This window comes from Mustelus asterias, chromosome 26 (assembly GCF_964213995.1).
Source record: "Mustelus asterias chromosome 26, sMusAst1.hap1.1, whole genome shotgun sequence".
Taxonomy (NCBI): domain Eukaryota; kingdom Metazoa; phylum Chordata; class Chondrichthyes; order Carcharhiniformes; family Triakidae; genus Mustelus; species Mustelus asterias.
Window position 1 is genome coordinate 1263364 of NC_135826.1, and position 16819 is coordinate 1280182.

The 16819-nt window shown below is 46.4% G+C and overlaps 1 protein-coding gene across 1 annotated transcript in view; it reads left to right on the forward strand.

Annotated features, from left to right (window-relative positions):
* Positions 1-16819, forward strand: part of LOC144479415 (disintegrin and metalloproteinase domain-containing protein 10-like) — a 128610-nt gene that overhangs the window by 81363 nt on the left and 30428 nt on the right. The window contains exons 7-9 of the mRNA XM_078198058.1: positions 4037-4129; positions 11128-11296; positions 16669-16802. Of these exons, the coding sequence (XP_078054184.1) occupies positions 4037-4129; positions 11128-11296; positions 16669-16802 (396 nt within the window). The remainder of the gene's footprint in view (positions 1-4036; positions 4130-11127; positions 11297-16668; positions 16803-16819) is intronic.

A 16819-nucleotide genomic window follows, 5' to 3' on the forward strand; every position in this document is an offset into this window, starting at 1 on the left:
GATAATTTAATGAGGAGCTGGGTTTAGAGGAAAGTTTTAGTTTATTGGTTGATTAGGTTAGGAACAGGATTAAATCCGTCACTTTCTGGTTAAATGCAAGTCTGTTTAAGTTGAGAGAGTGAGTTGAAACCAGATGGGCTCCGATATGATGAAATACAACACATTGCTATTGAGCTGCCGTGTGGGGTTAGAGAATGTCAGACAGAGTTACATATCAACCCAGCAGCAACAATCAGGAGAGCCCGGTTAGCCAATCAGGACTGAGGTTTACTTTTAAAACCTTTCACCCTTCCAATCAGAACCCTCTCTGGGAACATCAGGTGTGGGAGGGCCTGACTGCAATCCCATGGCTTTAACTGCAGGCACTGATCAATGTCCCCGGTCTGTAACACGCTGTACTAAACAACTGACAATCTGTTGATCTGCAACAGGAATTTCAGAGCTGACACACTTTCCCAATTCAGATCGAGTTCCATTCACTGACAACACCCCCCCCCCCCCCCCGCCCCTCCCCCAGCATTCTCCCAAAACACAGCTTTGTTTCTTTGGATCTTGGATAGTTCAGGCTGAAATCTTACATCCCCACCGCCCCCCCCCCCCTCCTCCATGTTCCCAAATCCAGGGAATGGGCTGGTGGGGTGTACAAGTGGGGGTGCTATGGTGGAGGGAGGGGCACCGTGCCGAGAGCTTAACATAGTTTGTATTGGATAGCCCATCATCCGTTGGGCTCATTGAGGGCCTGGAATGATCAGTGAAAGCTCTCTTAAGCCTGTCTTGCCATTGCTGGGATTTTCCTGGGTGGTGAGAAGTTCCCATGCCACGTGGAGAAGCTGCCAGGGTGGTCTGTGGCCCAAGGAAAGACCCCCAAGAGAAAGGGCCACTCCTGATTGAAATCCCACCCCTACGCCTGGCCTCCCGATGGCTGACCCCTATCTCCCCCTCACTGGGATGAACCCGATTGGCTCCAGTGTAGCCAATCCCCCTCATTTCTACCAGACCACCCTCCAGCACTGTTCTGCTTGGGGACTGGCTGCAGTGCCAGCAGTGGCCACCATGCCCAGTGGCGCTGTTGGGATAGGAGAGCTACTGGTCCTCTGGTTGGCTGACAACTCTCAGAGGAGGGACATCGGCACGGTAGCACAGTGGTTAGCACTGCTGCTTCACAGCTCCAGGGTCCCGGGTTCGATTCCTGGCTCGGGTCACTGTCTGTGTGGAGTTTGCACATTCTCCTCGTGTCTGCGTGGGTTTCCTCCGGGTGCTCCGGTTTCCTCCCACAGTCCAAAGATGTGCGGGTTAGGTTTATTGGCCAGGTTTAAAAAAAAAATTGACCCTTAGAGTCCTGGGATGCGTAGGTTAGAGGGATGAGCGGGTAAAATATGTGGGGGTAGGGCCTGGGTGGGATTGTGGTCGGTGCAGACTCGATGGGCCGAATGGCCTCCTTCTGCACTGTAGGGTTTCTATGATTTCTATGATCATCCTTCGTGGGGGTAAATCCACAACTTCAGCCAAATAACTGCCCGAGGAATGTAAAATCCAGTGGCTTTCCTGCCCACCTACAACTTTCCAGCTAATGATCAGGACCACCACCTTTGCTGGGTCAATGTACAGGCTAACCTTTGTCTGTAGCTCAGGGTGTCAGTCTGACCTAATGCACAGGCTCAGTAATGTCAGGAGGAGCTTCCCAATACACAGACTCAGCGATGTTTGGAACTCGAGTTCATTTCCCACACCTTTGCCTGGTGTGAACTCACCTCCAATTCCTGGCAGAACATAGGCACAGGAGACATTTCTTACAAAACATGAATGCACTGAGAAAAATACAGCAGCAATATGTGATGATAGTAGTTGCTATAGGTATAAATATAAGTATGTTCTTTCATGTTCAGGGGAATGTTTTAAAATTCAGTGTTTTTCTCCAGATAGTCAGCATGTTTGGAAGGAATACAGCTCAGATGGTGGGAGAGCAGGATGATTACTCATGTCAGCAATGTACTTAGGAGAGTCTTTTGTTTACAAAAAGTAAAGGTCACCTGCGCTTTTTAATTAAAGGAATGGAAGGTGAGTTTAGATTGACAGGGCCATGTCATAATGTGGTTAATCCAAGGAGGCACGGTGGCACAGTGGTTAGCACTGCTGCTTCACAGCGCCAGGGACTCGGGTTCAATTCCTGGCTCGGGTCACTATCTGTGTGGAGTTTGCGTGTTCTCCTGTGTCTGTGTGGGTTTCCTCCGGGTGCTCTGGTTTCCTCCTACCACCTCAACAGGTCCACAGCAGACGCCATCTTCCTGGCCCTGCACTCAACCCTGGAACACCTAGATAACAAAGACATCTATGTCAGACTCCTATTTATTGACTACAGCTCAGTCTTCAACACATTATTCCTACAAGACCCATCTCCAAGCTCCATGGCCTGGGCCTCGGCACCTCCCTCTGTGACTAGATCCTGAACTTCCTAACTCACAGATCACAGTCAGTAAGGATAGACAACAACACCTCCTCCACGATCATCCTCAACACCGGTCCCCCACAAGGCTGTGTCCTCAGCCCCTTACTATACTCCTTATACACCTATGACTGTGTGGCCAAATTCCCCTCCAACTCGATTTTCAAGTTTGCTGACGACACCACTGTAGTGGATCGCATCTCAAACAATGACGAGACGGAGTACAGGAAAGAGATAGAGAATCTGGTGAACTGGTGCAACGACAATAATCTCCCCCTCAATGTCAACGAAATGAAGGAGATTGTCATCGACTTCAGGAAGCGTAGTGGAGGACATTCCCCTGTCTACATCAATGGGGATGAAGTAGAAATGGTCGAGAGCTTCAAGGTTTTAGATGTCTGGATCAACCTGTCCTGGTCCCCCCCCATGCCGACACTATAGTTAAGAAAGCCCACCAACGCCTCTACTTTCTCAGAAGACTAAGGAAATTTGGCATGTCAGCTACAACTCTCACCAACTTTTACAGATGCACCATAGAAAGCATTCTTTCTGGTTGTATCACAGCTTGGTATGGCTCCTGCTCTGCCCAAGACTGGAAGGAACTACAAAAGGTCGTGAATGTAGCCCAATCCATCACGCAAATCCATTGACTCTGTCTACACTTCCCGCTGCCTTGGAAAAGCAGCCAGCATAATTAAGGACCCCACGCACCCTGGACATTCTCTCTTCCACCTTCTTCTGTCAGGTAAAAGATACAAAAGTCTGAGGACACGTACCAACCGACTCAAGAACAGCTTCTTCCCTGCTGCCATCAGACTTTTAAATGGACCTACCTCGCACTAAGCTGATCTTTCTCTACACCCTAGCTACGACTGTAACATTACATTCTGCACTCTCTCTTTTCCTTCTCTATGAACAGTATGCTTTGTCTGTATTCCGTGCAAGAAACAATACTTTTCAATGTATACTAATACATGTGAGAATAATAAATCAAATCAAAATGTGCGGGTTAGGTGGATTGGCCATGTTCAATTGTCCCTTAGTATCAGGGGACAAGCTAGGGTAAATGCAAGGGGTTATGAGGATAAAGCCTGGGTGGAAATGTGGTCAGTGCAGGCTCAATTAGCTGAATGACCTCCTTCTGCCCTGTAGGGATTCTATGATTCGAGGAGCTCAGTATGTAGCAGAGAAAAACAGCTTTCCGTTCTGACTGGGGTTTGTTTAAAGGCAGAGGTCTGCAAACTGCTCTGAAAATAAAAACTTCTCTGAAAGCTTCAGGCTGACTATATCCCTATTGCAAAGATATTTATAGTTTCTAACTGTATTTAAAGTGTTTTTTGATTCTGTAAGAATAATGTTGCTTATTTGGAACTGAAACAGAGATAAGTTAGAAATTAGAGTTGTATCTTTTCATGTTTAAATATTGTTCATTTGATAATAGTTAAGCCGCTTCATTTGTTATAGTTAAACTGTGTTATTAAATAAAGTTTGATAAACTACCACCCAGAAATAAATAGCAATGAAAAATCTTTGTAGAGGGAGAGGGTTGCCCTTGATGTTAAAGAATTTAATGAATTGTCTGCCCTCCTTCAGATTGCCAGTTATTTGAAGGGAGTGAACAGAATATACGAGAGTGTGGACTTTGAGGGGATACGTCACACAAACTTCCAAGTGATGGATTTGTTGGTAAGTATAACATTTTAGACACTTACCAAAATGATGTAAGATAATGCTGGAGAGTGACCAGGAGCCCAGGGCAGAACCTTTGTGGAGGTGACAAGGGTCGCAGCTGCTGGTTGGAGAACCAGCACAATCCCCACGTCACCTGGTTTTGAGAAGGCAAATCGCATCTAATTCCAACCAGCCACTTGATAACACAGCAGGGGACTTCCCCTGGGATTGAGGCCTCCTGGGATCGAGGTACTCCACCCCACCCCCCCCAAAAGGATTGAGGCCCTCCCCACCAGGATTGAGGCCCCTCCCCCCAGGTCACAGACCCCAGAGGCCCCCTCGGGATCGAGACAGAAGCCAATCAGAGGCTGGCACCTCTTCTATATTCAGCAATACCACCAGGGAGCGAGTGGCTGCCGCAGGTACTACACACACTGAAGTTAGCAGCACTGCCGGAACCCAGAGCAGAGGTGGGTGATGGCTGGCAGGAAGGGGATCATGGGTGTGTCTCACAGGGTATGGGAGTGGTGTCAGCACCAACTTAATAGATGTGGCTCTCAGTGGTCCCCCATTCCTGATGCTGGGTTCCTCAATCAGGCACTGAGTCTCTTTGAACAAGGGACTGCCACAGTATGTTTGTGGCGCTCACCACATGATGAGTTCCCCCCAGCCTGCCCACCTAAAGGTGGGCCAGGAAGCCATCCACAAACCTTTCCCATGCCAAACTGAATCAGCTGTCATGGACACAGGGAGATAGAGGATTCCTCTTTTCTGAACTTCTTGCCTAATCACAGCAAGACAGATTTTGAAAGAATGCCTGGGCTTTGAATAGAAGACCCAACACAAGCTTTGCCAAAGGGTTCAATCAAAAGAAATAACAAATGCTTCTATTCACCCAAAATATCATCACAACAGACCCGCTCCTCATTCACACAATAAAGGTCATTCCAAAAACAGAGCTAGCATGCACTGATGTCTTTAGCAGTGTCTAGAAAGTTAACATTATTCTAGTACTTCAAGATGGAAATTAGAAATGTTACAGACCCAAGGATTCTCCTTAATTCACTGATGAAAATAGAGTCATAGAGGTTTACAGCATGGAAACAGGCCCTTCAGCCCAACTTGTCCATGCTGCCCAGTTTTACCACTAAGCTAGTCCCAATTGCCCACATTTGGCCCATATCCCTCTATACCCATCGTACCCATGTAACTGTCTAAATGCTTTTAAAAGACAAAATTGTACCCACCTCTACTACTACCTCTGGCAGCTTGTTCCAGACACTCTGTGTGAAAAAATCTGGACTCTTTTGTATCTCTCCCATCTCACCTTAAACCTATGCCCTCTACTTTTAGACTCCCCTATCTTTGGGAAAAGATGTTGACTATCTAGCTGATCTGTGCCCCTCATTATTTTATAGACCTCCATAAGATCACCACTCAGCCTCCAACGCTCCAGAGAAAAAAGTTCAATTCATAGAATCAAAGAATCTACGGCATGGAGACAGGCCCTTCGGCCCAAACTGGTCCATGCCGACCAAAAAGACCATCTAAGCTAACCCCATTTGCCTGCATTTGGCCAATATCCCTCTAAACCTTTCCTATCCATGTATCTGTCCAAATGCCTTTTAAATGTTGTCAATGTCCCTGCCTCAACCACTTCCTCCGGCAGCTCATTCCACATACGTACCACCCTCTGTGTAAAAAGAGTTGCTCCTCGGGTTCCCATTTAATTTTTTCCCCTCTTAACTCAAACCTATGCCCTCTAGTTCTCGATTCCCCAACCCTGGGAAAAAGATAAAGTGCATTCACCCTATCCATGCCTCTCATGATCTTATACACCTCTATAAGATCACCCCTCAGTCTCCTACGTTCCAAAGTAAAAAGTCCTAGCCTGCCCAACCTCTCCCTATAACTCAGTCCCTTGAGTCCTGGCAACATCCTTGTAAATCTCTTCTGCACTCTCTCCAGTTTAATAACATCTTTCCTATAGGAAGGTGAGCAAAACTGAACACAATACTCCAGGTGCGGCCTCACCAACATCCTGTACAACTGCAACATAACTTTCCAACTTCTTTATTCAATGCCCTGACTGATGAAGGATACTGTCCTATCTACTTGTGACTCCACTTTTAGAGAACCGTGCACCTGAACTCCAAGGTCCCTCTGTTGCACAATACTCTCTAAGGACCTACCATTCACCATGAAAGTCCTACCTTGATTTGACTTTCCAAAATGCAACACTTATTTGTATTGAACTCCATTTGCCATTTCTCGGCCCACTGCCCCAGTTGATCAAGATCCTGCTGCAATTTTTGATAACCTTCCTCACTATCTACAATGCCACCTATTTTAATGTCATCTGCAAACTTACTAATCCTGTCTTGTACATTCTTATCCAAATTGTTGATATAGATAACAAACAGCAATGGGCCCAGCACTGACCCCTGGGACACATCACTGGTCACAGGTCCCCAGTCCGGCAAGCAACCTTCCACCATTACCCTCTGTTTCCGGCCAATCAGGCCAATTGTATATCCAATTTGCCAGCTCTCCCTGGATCCCATGTGATCTAACCTTCCAGAGCAGCCTACCATGTGGAACTTTATCAAAGGCCTTACTGAACTATATTGAAATGGAGTTCAATATAGACTACGTCTACCACCCTGCCCTCATCAACCTTCCTGGTCACTTCATCAAAGAACTCTAACAAGTTTGTAAGGCAGGATCTCCCATGCACAAAGCCGTGCTGACTACTCCTAATCAAACCCTGTCTTTCCAAATGCCTTCTATCTTATCCCTCAGAATCCTCTCTAGTAACTTACCCACCATTGTTAGGCTTACCGGTCTATAATTCCCAGGTTTTTCTTTGCAGCCCTTCTTAAATAAGGGCACAACGTTTGCTACCCTCCAGTCTTCTGGTAGCTCGTCCATGGCTAAAGATGATGCAAATATCCCAGCCAGGGCTCCTGCAATTTCGTCTCTAGCCTCACGCCGTGTTCTTGGATATACCTGGTCAGGGCCACCTTCATAAATTTTGATCCATCCATCACCTCTACTGTAACGCAAACTGTCCCCAGTATATCGCCACCAACTTTCTCCGGTTCCCAAGTCTTCATGTTTTTCTCCACAGTAAACATAGAGGAGAAAGATTCATTGAGAACCTCACCCATCGCCTGCGGTTCCACACGTATGTGTCCACTTTGGTCCTTGAGGGGTCCTAATTCTTTCTCTAGTTATTCTTTCTCCTTTAATATACTTAAAGAATCCCTTTGGATTCACCTTAATCCTCTCAGCCAAATCTACCTCATGCCCACTTCTTGCCCACCTAATTTCCTTCTTGAGTATATTCCTGTATCCCCTGAACACCTCCAGAGAATCCGTTGATTCCAGCTGATTGTACCTGAGCCATGCCTCCTTTTTCCTGGCCAAAACCTCAATATGTTTTGTCATCCAGGGATCCCTGCTCCTGCCAGCCTTGTCCTTCACCCGAACAGGAACATATAGAATAGAACAGAATCCCTACAGTGCAGAAGGAGGCCATTTGACCCATCGAGCCTGCACCAACAACAATCCCACCCAGGCCCTATCCCCATATATTTACCCTGCTAATCCCCTGACACTAAGGGGCAATTTAGCATGGCCAATCCACCTAAACTGCACATTTTTGGACTGTGGGAGGAAACTGGAGCACCCGGAAGAAATTCACGCAGACATGGAGAGAACGTGCAAACTCCACACAGTCACCCAAGCCGGGAATCAAACCTGGGTCCCTGGAGCTGTGAGGTAGCAATGGTAACCACTGTGCCACCGAGCCGCCCCTAACTCTAGACCCTGAACTCCAGTTAATTTGGTTTTAAAGGCCTCCCACTTGCCGGAGATCACTCCAGTCTATCCAGCCTCTCATAACTCAAACCATCAAGTCCCGGTAGCATCCTAGTAAATCTTTTCTGCACTCTTTCTAGTTTAATAATATCCATTCTATAATAGGGTGACCAGAACTGTACACAGTATTCCAAATGTGGCCTTACCAATGTCTTGTACAACTTCAATAAGACGTCCCAACTCCTGTATTCAATGTTCCTACCAATGAAACCAAACATGCCGAAAGTCTTCTTCACCACTCTGTCCACCTGTGACTCCACTTTCAAGGAGCTATGAACCTGTATCCTTAGATCTCTTCGTTCTGGAACTCTCCCCGACGCCCCACCAATAATTAAGTCCTGCCCTGGTTCGATCTACCAAAATGCATCACCTCGCATTTATCTGAATTAAACTCAATCTGCCATTCGTCAACCCACTGGCCCAATTGATCAAGATCCCGTTGCAATCGGAGATAACCTTCTTCACTGTCCACTATGCCACCAATCTTGATGTCATCTGCAAACTCACTAACCGTGCCTCCTATATTCTCATCCAAATCTTAACATAAATGACAAATAACAGTGGACCCAGCACCGATCCCTGAGGCACACCACTGGTCACAGGCCTCCAGTTTGAAAAACAACTCAACCACCCTCTGGCTTCTGTCATCAAGCCAATTTTGTATGCAGTAGGCTACCTCTGAGCCCATGAGATTTAACATTATGCAACAACCTACCATGCGGTACCTTGTCAAAGGCCTTGCTAAAGTCCATGTAGACAACATTAACTGCACTGCCCTCATCTACCTTCTTGGTCACCCCTTCAAAAAACTCAATTAAATTTGAGACACACGATTTTCCACTCACAAAGCCATGCTGACTGTCCCTAATCAGTGTTTGCCTGTCTAAATGTTTGGAAGTTTCTGGCAATGAACTCCATGACTGACTCCATACATTCTGGCTTTTCCACTCAGAGTTGCAAATGTACCCAGATTGCCACCTGGAGTCAGGTTTGTCAAGTCGGAAGAACGTTTAAAAACATTTGCATACTGGCTGAATTTTCAATTGGGTGATGGGACGGGCTGAAACAGGAGTCGGGAAGGGCAGCCCTGGAATGGATGCTCAGACAGCCAGGTGTGGTGGGGGGGCTGGGTGCAAGGCCAGCCTCTGTGCTCCAGCGCTGTCTTTTAATAAATAAAAGATAATAAAACCAAAAACACCCCTTCAGACATCAGTCCCCCACCTCTCTCACACTCCCCTACACATTCCCTATAACCCATCCATGCCAACCTATGCCCCCAACCAACTCCCATACCTCTTCATACCCTCTATGTCAACTTAGTGCCCCTCTACCCAGCCCACAGCCCCCATGCTTTCTATGCCAATCCATTCCCCTCACCCACCATCCTTTGCCCTTATCCCCTCCATGTCAACTCACCTACTGTCCTTGGACAGTTCTTTGACAGCTTTGGTACTTCCTGGATAGGTTTGACAATCTCCTGTTGTTCCAAATGCCCACTTCACTGGATGCAACTGGCCAGCAACCTCCACAAATAGGGCATTTGTGAACCCCAGCCTGACTGCAGTTGCACCCGCGTTGAAGATATGAAGATGGAGGGCCGCCCCAACGTGGCAAAAATCCAGGCCATAGTCTGCAGGTGAAAAGAATTGCCCTACTTCACTATCTAGGCAGCGTTTCCAGGCAGTGTTCTTCCTTTTTCTGGGTGAGATGTTACCCCTCTGTAATCTTTGCATCACAGACTGCCTGTCCTGGATTGTCTTTGTGAGTTAATGAGCAGTTTCCTATCTCAAGCCTAATGTAACTCCAGTCCCACACCAACCTGGCTGATTACATCAAACCCCCTTCAGCCATAAGGGATGGGAAATAAATGCTGTCCTTGTCAATGATGCCCACAGTCCCAGTATGAATTATAATATAACATCCATGTATGCTATAGAATCATAGAATCCCTACTGTGCAGAAGGAGGCCATTGAGTCTGCACCAAAAGATCACTCCACTCAGTCCCTCCCCTCCATCTTATCTCGGTAACCTACACATCTTTGGACTGTCTATGTATTGAGGCAATTATTGGAGCACTTGCCAACATATTAACCATTGGCCAGTCTAACAGCCAATCACATTGTACAAGGGACTATGGGCTGGAATACTCAGGGCGAATTCTTTGTGAACGCTGTCCAACAGGTATTCAAGTCACAGAGATTAACTCGGATCCTATGCTGCATGTTGCCACTTTCAAAACATGGACCCTAACGACCTTTTGAAGCAGCTGAGGAAATCTCCCAGTCTATCACCATCTTCCCAGTGCAATAAATACCAGCCTTCCCAGTGATCCCCACATCCTTCCAATCAATAAAGAAGACACGGTGTTCTAACATTGCTGACTGAGAGATACAAGAAAGAGTTAACCTCCCTGGTCAGGATGTTTAATGGCCATCACTGCTTCTCCTCCCAGCTGAAAGAAAATAGGAGCGGATGACATCCCTTAAAAAGGGAGCCTTCCATTAAACAAACATTCCCCATGGCAACACCTCTACCAATCAGAGTCCACTTGCCAAACAATTAGCGTTCTCTTATCCTACAGTCTAAATTGCTGTTCCCTTTACTGTTAGTTTATCTTGTGTCCTGATGAGTGGAAGACCAAAAACTTTGGCAGTCTGTCTCTTTGTCCCATCAAACAACTCTTTAAAAATTATTCACTATCCCCTGATGTTGATGCAGTGAGATTCTCACTCTCTATTCCATTTTTTCATATTTCTCAGTCTAGTTTGTCACAATCTACACCCCAGAAGTGAGTATTGAGAGCAATGGACCCAGAATTCTCCCAGTCGCTATACGTAACTCTCCAGCATGCCAATCTTACTCTGCAAAACAAAATCCTTTCTGACTGAGATTGCCAATCTGGGCAGCCAGTTCCGTATTCACTGAGAATGCGGGTTAAATTGGTTCCACACACACTTCACAAAGACATCTCTAGCAAGAAAACGCTAACTCCATCAGGCCAGATAAGATGCAAGTGGAACTGATAATGCACAGTGCTCTTCCCAGTGTTGGTTTTAATCACTTGGAGGTGTGGTTTCTGCAGTCTCTCTGTCTTTCTTTCGGTGCTTAGTAATGAATTTTTGAATTTTAGATTGACTCAGAATATAATGAGACCAGTCCACTCCATACCCGCTTCATCAGCATAGAGAAACTGCTGGAATTACATTCTAGCAAAAACTGGAGCAACTACTGCTTGTCATACCTGCTGACAGATCGAGATTACAGTGGCGTACTGGGAGTCGCATGGCAAGGAAACACGGGTAAGGAAAATCCCTCTTTACAACATTTCATAAGAACTGTGACTTTATTCACAGAACTACAGAACTGTTACAGTGCAGATGGAGGCCGGTTGGCCCATTGTATCTGCATTGACTCTCCAAACGTGCCCCATGACTTAGTGCCATTCCCCTGCCTTTTCCCCGTACCCCTGCGCAATGTTTCTCTTGAAATAATCATCTGATGCCCTCTTGAATGCCCCGATAGAACCTGCCTCCACCACACCTTCAGGCAGTGCATTCCAGACCCCAACCACTCGCTGTGTGAAGAAACTTTTTCTCGCATCACATTTGCTTCTTTTGTAAATCACCTTCAATCTGTGCCTTCTAGTTCTTGATCCTTTTATGAGTGGGAACCGTTTCTCCCTATCTGTTCTGTCCAGGCCAGACATGATTTTGAACATCTCTATCAAATCTCCTCTTAACCTTCTTCTCTCCAAGGAGAACAGTCCTGACCTCTCCAATCTACCCTCATAACTGAAGTTTCTTATCCTGGAACCACTCTTGTAAACCTCTTCTGCACTCTCTCCAATGGGTTCACATCCTTCCTATAGTATGGCACCCAAAACTGTACACAATATTCCAGCTGGTGTTTAACCTCCTTGCTCTTGTACTCTGTGCCCCTATTAATAAAGCCCAGAATATTATATGCTTTACTGACTGCTCTCTTCACCTGGCCTGCCACCTTCAATGATCTCTGCACATATGCACCCAGGTCCCTCTGCTCCTGTAAGAATTTTACCCTTTATTTTATGTTGTGTCTCCATGTTCCTCACACTTCTCCACATTGAACTTCATCTACCACCTATCTGCCCACTCCATAATCTTGTCTATGTCCTTTTGAAGTTCTATAGTGTCCTCCTCACAGTTTAGTTTACTTCCAAGTTTTGTGTCATCCACAAGCTTTGAAATTGTCCCCTGCACACCAAGATCTCGATCATTAATATATATCAGGAAAAAGCAAGGGTCCCAATGCCAACCCCTGGGGAACTCCACTACAAACCGTCCTCCAGCCCAAAAAATATCCATTGATCGTTACTCTCTGCTTCCTATCATTCAGCCAATTTTGTATCCATGTTGCTATTATCCCTTTTACTCCATGAGCTATAACAAAGAGTCAAAGAGAAAGCAGAGGAAGTTAGGCTTGTTCTCCTTGGAACAGAGGAGTGTATGCGGAGGCTTTATTGAGATGTAACTGGCAGAAAGATTACAGGGGAGATGAGTCATAGAGGTTTATAGCAGGGAAACAGGCCCTTCGGCCCAACTTATCCAAGCCGCCCTTTTTGTTAAAACCCCTAAGCTAGTCCCAATTGCCCGCATTTGGCCCATATCCTTCTATACCCATCTTACCCATGTAACTGTCTAAATGCTTTTTAAAAGACAAAATTGTATCCACCTCTACTACTACCTCTGGCAGCTTGTTCCAGACACTCACCACTCTCTGTGTGAAAAAATTGCTCCTCTGGACACTTTTGTATCTCTCCCCTCTCACCTTAAACCTATGCCCTCTAGTTTTAGACTCCCCTACCTTTGGGAAAAGATATTGACTATCTAGCTGACCTATGCCCCTCATTATTTTATAGACCTCTATAAGGTCACCCCTCACCCTTCTACGTTCCAGAGAAAAAAGTCCCAGTCTATCCAGCCTCTCCTTATAACTCAAACCATCAAGTCCCGGTAGCATCCTCGTAAATCTTTTCTGCACTCTTTCTAGTTTGATAATATCCTTTCTATAATAGAGTGACCAGAATTGTACACAATATTCCAAGTGTGGCCTTACCAATGTCTTGTACCAATGGGCGGCATGGTAGCACAGTAGTTAGCACTGCTGCTTCACAGCTCCAGGGACCTGAGATTGGTTCCCGGCTTGAGTCACTGTCTGTGTGGAGTTTGCACATTCTCCTCGTGTCTGCGTGGGTTTCCTCTGGGTGCTCCGGTTTCCTCCCACAGTCCAAAGATGTGCGGGTTAGGTTGATCGGCCATGCTAAAAATTGCCCTTAGTGTCCTGAGATGCGTTGGGGTTAGAGGGATTCATGGGTAAATATGTAGGGATATGGGGGTAGGGCCTGGGTGGGATTGTGGTCGGTGCAGACACGATGGGCCGAATGGCCTCTTTCTGTGCTGTAGGGTTTCTATGATTTCTATGATTCAACAAGACGTCCCAACTCCTGTATTCAATGTTCTGACCAATGAAACCAAGCATGCTGAATGCCTTCTTCACCACTCTGTCCACCTGTGACTCCACTTTCAAGGAGCTATGAACCTGTACCCCTAGATCTCTTTGTTCTGTAACTCTCCCCAATGCCCGACCATTAACTGAGTAAGTCCTGCCCTGGTTCAATCTACCAAAATGCATCACCTTGCATTTATCTAAATTAAACTCCATCTGCCATTCGTCAGCCCACTGAGGAAAATGTTTTTCACCCAGAGGGTTGTGAAGGTGTGGAACTCACTGTCTGAAAGGGTAGTAGAGGCAGAAATCCTCAACTTGTTTAAAAGATATCTGGATATGCACCTCAAGTGCCATAACCTGCAGGGCTCCAAATCAGATGCTAGAAAGTGGGATTAGACTGGGTGGGTCAGTTTTCAGTTGGCACACACACAATGGCCTAAGTGGCTTCTTTCTGTGCCGTGAACTTTATGATTCTCTGATTCTAAACAGTCGGTTCTTACCGAAATGTGAATGAGTGATCGTATCAGCTGGGCTCAGTGTCTCTGAGGCAGCTGTTTAAACACTCAAGTCCCACTCTCGAGACTTGAGCACATTTTCCAAGCTGACCCAGTTATGCAGTACTGAGAGTGTGCTGCATTGTCAGAACTTCCATCTTTCAAAGAGATGTTAAATCAAGACCCTGTCTGTGCCCTTGGGTAGATGTAAAAGTTCCTATGACACTCTCTGAAGAAGAGCAGGCAAGTTCTCTTGATGTCCTATCCAACATTTAACAATGTTTACTTGTCTGTTTAACTCATTGCAGTTTGCGGGATCTTGCTGTGTGTGGGAATTAACTACAAACAATAGTGATGACGTTTTAAAAAGTGCTTTCTTTATTGGCTATGAAGAACATTGGAATGTCTTGAGGCTCTGAATATATAAATAATGCTCTCTGTTTTCTGCTAATATCAGAAATTTTACTTCCAACTGATCCCACAATCTTCACACTTGCTACGCCCACTCGTTGAACCTGAATTACCCCCACCCCCAACCACTTCATGTTTTCCTGTTGGAACACAATGTCGCTGTCAGCCCAGGTGACATTCTGTCTCCAGCAAGGTTGTGTATCTATCTTGGTGGCAGCACGATACAAGGTATGTAGGCTTCCCAATTGGCTGATCGAATCAAACAGCAGGTTATTTTGGTTGTTTGGAATTGACAGAGTGAAGACTGTACTCAACCAGCCCATGCTTAGAAAACCCAAAACTAACTGTGATTCCGCAATTGGGCAGCAGTTGCTAAACAATCCTGAGCGTGCTAATAACGACATTAACAACCAACTTAACATCATCAGTCGAGTTCGTAGCGTGGCTCATTTACACTGGTTAGAAATGACATAGATTCATACACAAGGACTGATTCTCCGCAAACAAAAGGAATATGTTCAAGCACCTTTTGTGAATTAACCGGAGGTATGGGGAGCCGTTAGTTCCTCATTGCTTTCACCATGGCAACATTTTGGCCAATCAGAATTGTCTTGACAATCAATCAATATCCTTCTCCCTTGTTGTATAAATTGTTGTGACAGTTTGAAATTTGCCATTCTTGCATGTGTCCTGAATAGTGCAAAATGAAAAGTTTCACAACATGTCTCTTACTTCAGTTCCCCTTTCTCTACCATGGACAGAGAAAGGGAGCGTGTGAGTTTAGTGTGACAATATACACTCATTAAATCCCTGTGACTTTGGAAGGAATATTTTGGGATTGCAGCAGAAGTCACAGCCTGCTGATAGTGATCAGTTTGATATTTAGTATCAATCCTTCTCTAACCTAATCCAGTGTTGTGTCTGAACGCAGAGCTTTGCACAAGATATTGACGGTGCCGTACGTGCTTTGTGTGACTACACTCAAAATACCTCATTGTCTGTAAAGCTTTGCACCATCCAGAGGACATGACTAAAACTCAGTCCAATGTAAGATCAAATTTATTGGCTTTACACATGGGGAGAAACAGTTTTCAGTGGACACTGCAATCGTTCTCATTCTGTACTGTTTCACACTCGCTGCTCTATGTGGCTTTATACAGATTAATGTGCCGTGCTGTGTTGTACCAGGAGTGTTCCAGGCCTGTGCTGGTTCAGCCAGCGAGCTGAGCTCCTGAACATTATTAAGCCTTGTCCTCCCTTCACTCTCCATCACACTGGGTTCACACCCTTATTGACACAGCAGGTATATCCTAGTAGGTGAAGACTGTTTGCTATTGAGTTACTACGAGGATGAATTTCAAACACGTCCCCTCTGTCAGTGCTGCTGGTGTGTCAGACAGTGATTGGGAACCGTGGGAATGGCCTCTCCTGAAGCCAATCATTCCCTCTGAGTCCAGAGCCAGCAATCACTGGGTAATTCCCCAGTAGCAGACCCAGCTGCTGAAGGATAGTCAGAGAATGATGGGGTGGCACAGTGTGACACGGTGGCACAGTGTGACACGGTGGCACAGTGTGACACGGTGGCACAGTGTGACACGGTGGCACAGTGGTCAGCACTGCTACCTCACAACACCAGACACCAAGGTTGATTCCAGCCTCGGGTGACTGTGCGGAGTTTGCACGTTCTCCCCATGTTTGTGTGGGTTTCCTCCTCCAGCTGGGAGCTTTAGCAGGAGGTAGGCTCACACGAGGCAGCCTCCACTCAAATGAGCTCCTCCCCTCGCCCAGGTTCCCCCAGCGTACTTAGGCTCTGAGTTTTACATGTCATTAACAACCTTAGTCCGCTCACCCTTCGAGGTCCTCACCAGCGAGGATCACAGATGGCCCCCACCAACGGGGATCTGACATGATGTCATTGAAGCCTCCCAGGTGGTCAGGGGCAGGGGGGTGGTGGGGAGGGCGGGGGTGATGGCATGTTGGGGGGGTGGGGAGGAGTGACAGATCTCCCAGTCACAATGCACTGCACAATGGCGCCCCTGGAGCTCAGCAACCGGAGTCTCAAGCGAGCTGAAACTCCAGCCCCCCTACTGGTGAGAATCACATTGCAACTCCTGAATTGCTCAGAGTGCTGTAAATTCCCAGTACTTACCTCACTGAGAAAACCTACTGTCCAACACTTTGAATTGTTTTGGGAAGATTCTGCCCATTGATCAGACAGGCTGCTGTACTGACAGCTGCTGTACTCCCAGTTATAACCACTGGCGTTGACTTTCTCACAGGGCCTTTTGGAGGGGTCTGCTCCAAGCATCTGAATACCGGGCTGGTCACAGTGCAGAACTACGGCAGCCAGCTTCCTCAGAGAATAGTCCAACTGACTCTGGCGCATGAGCTTGGTCACAGTCTGGGATCACCTGTGAGTATATAAATGAC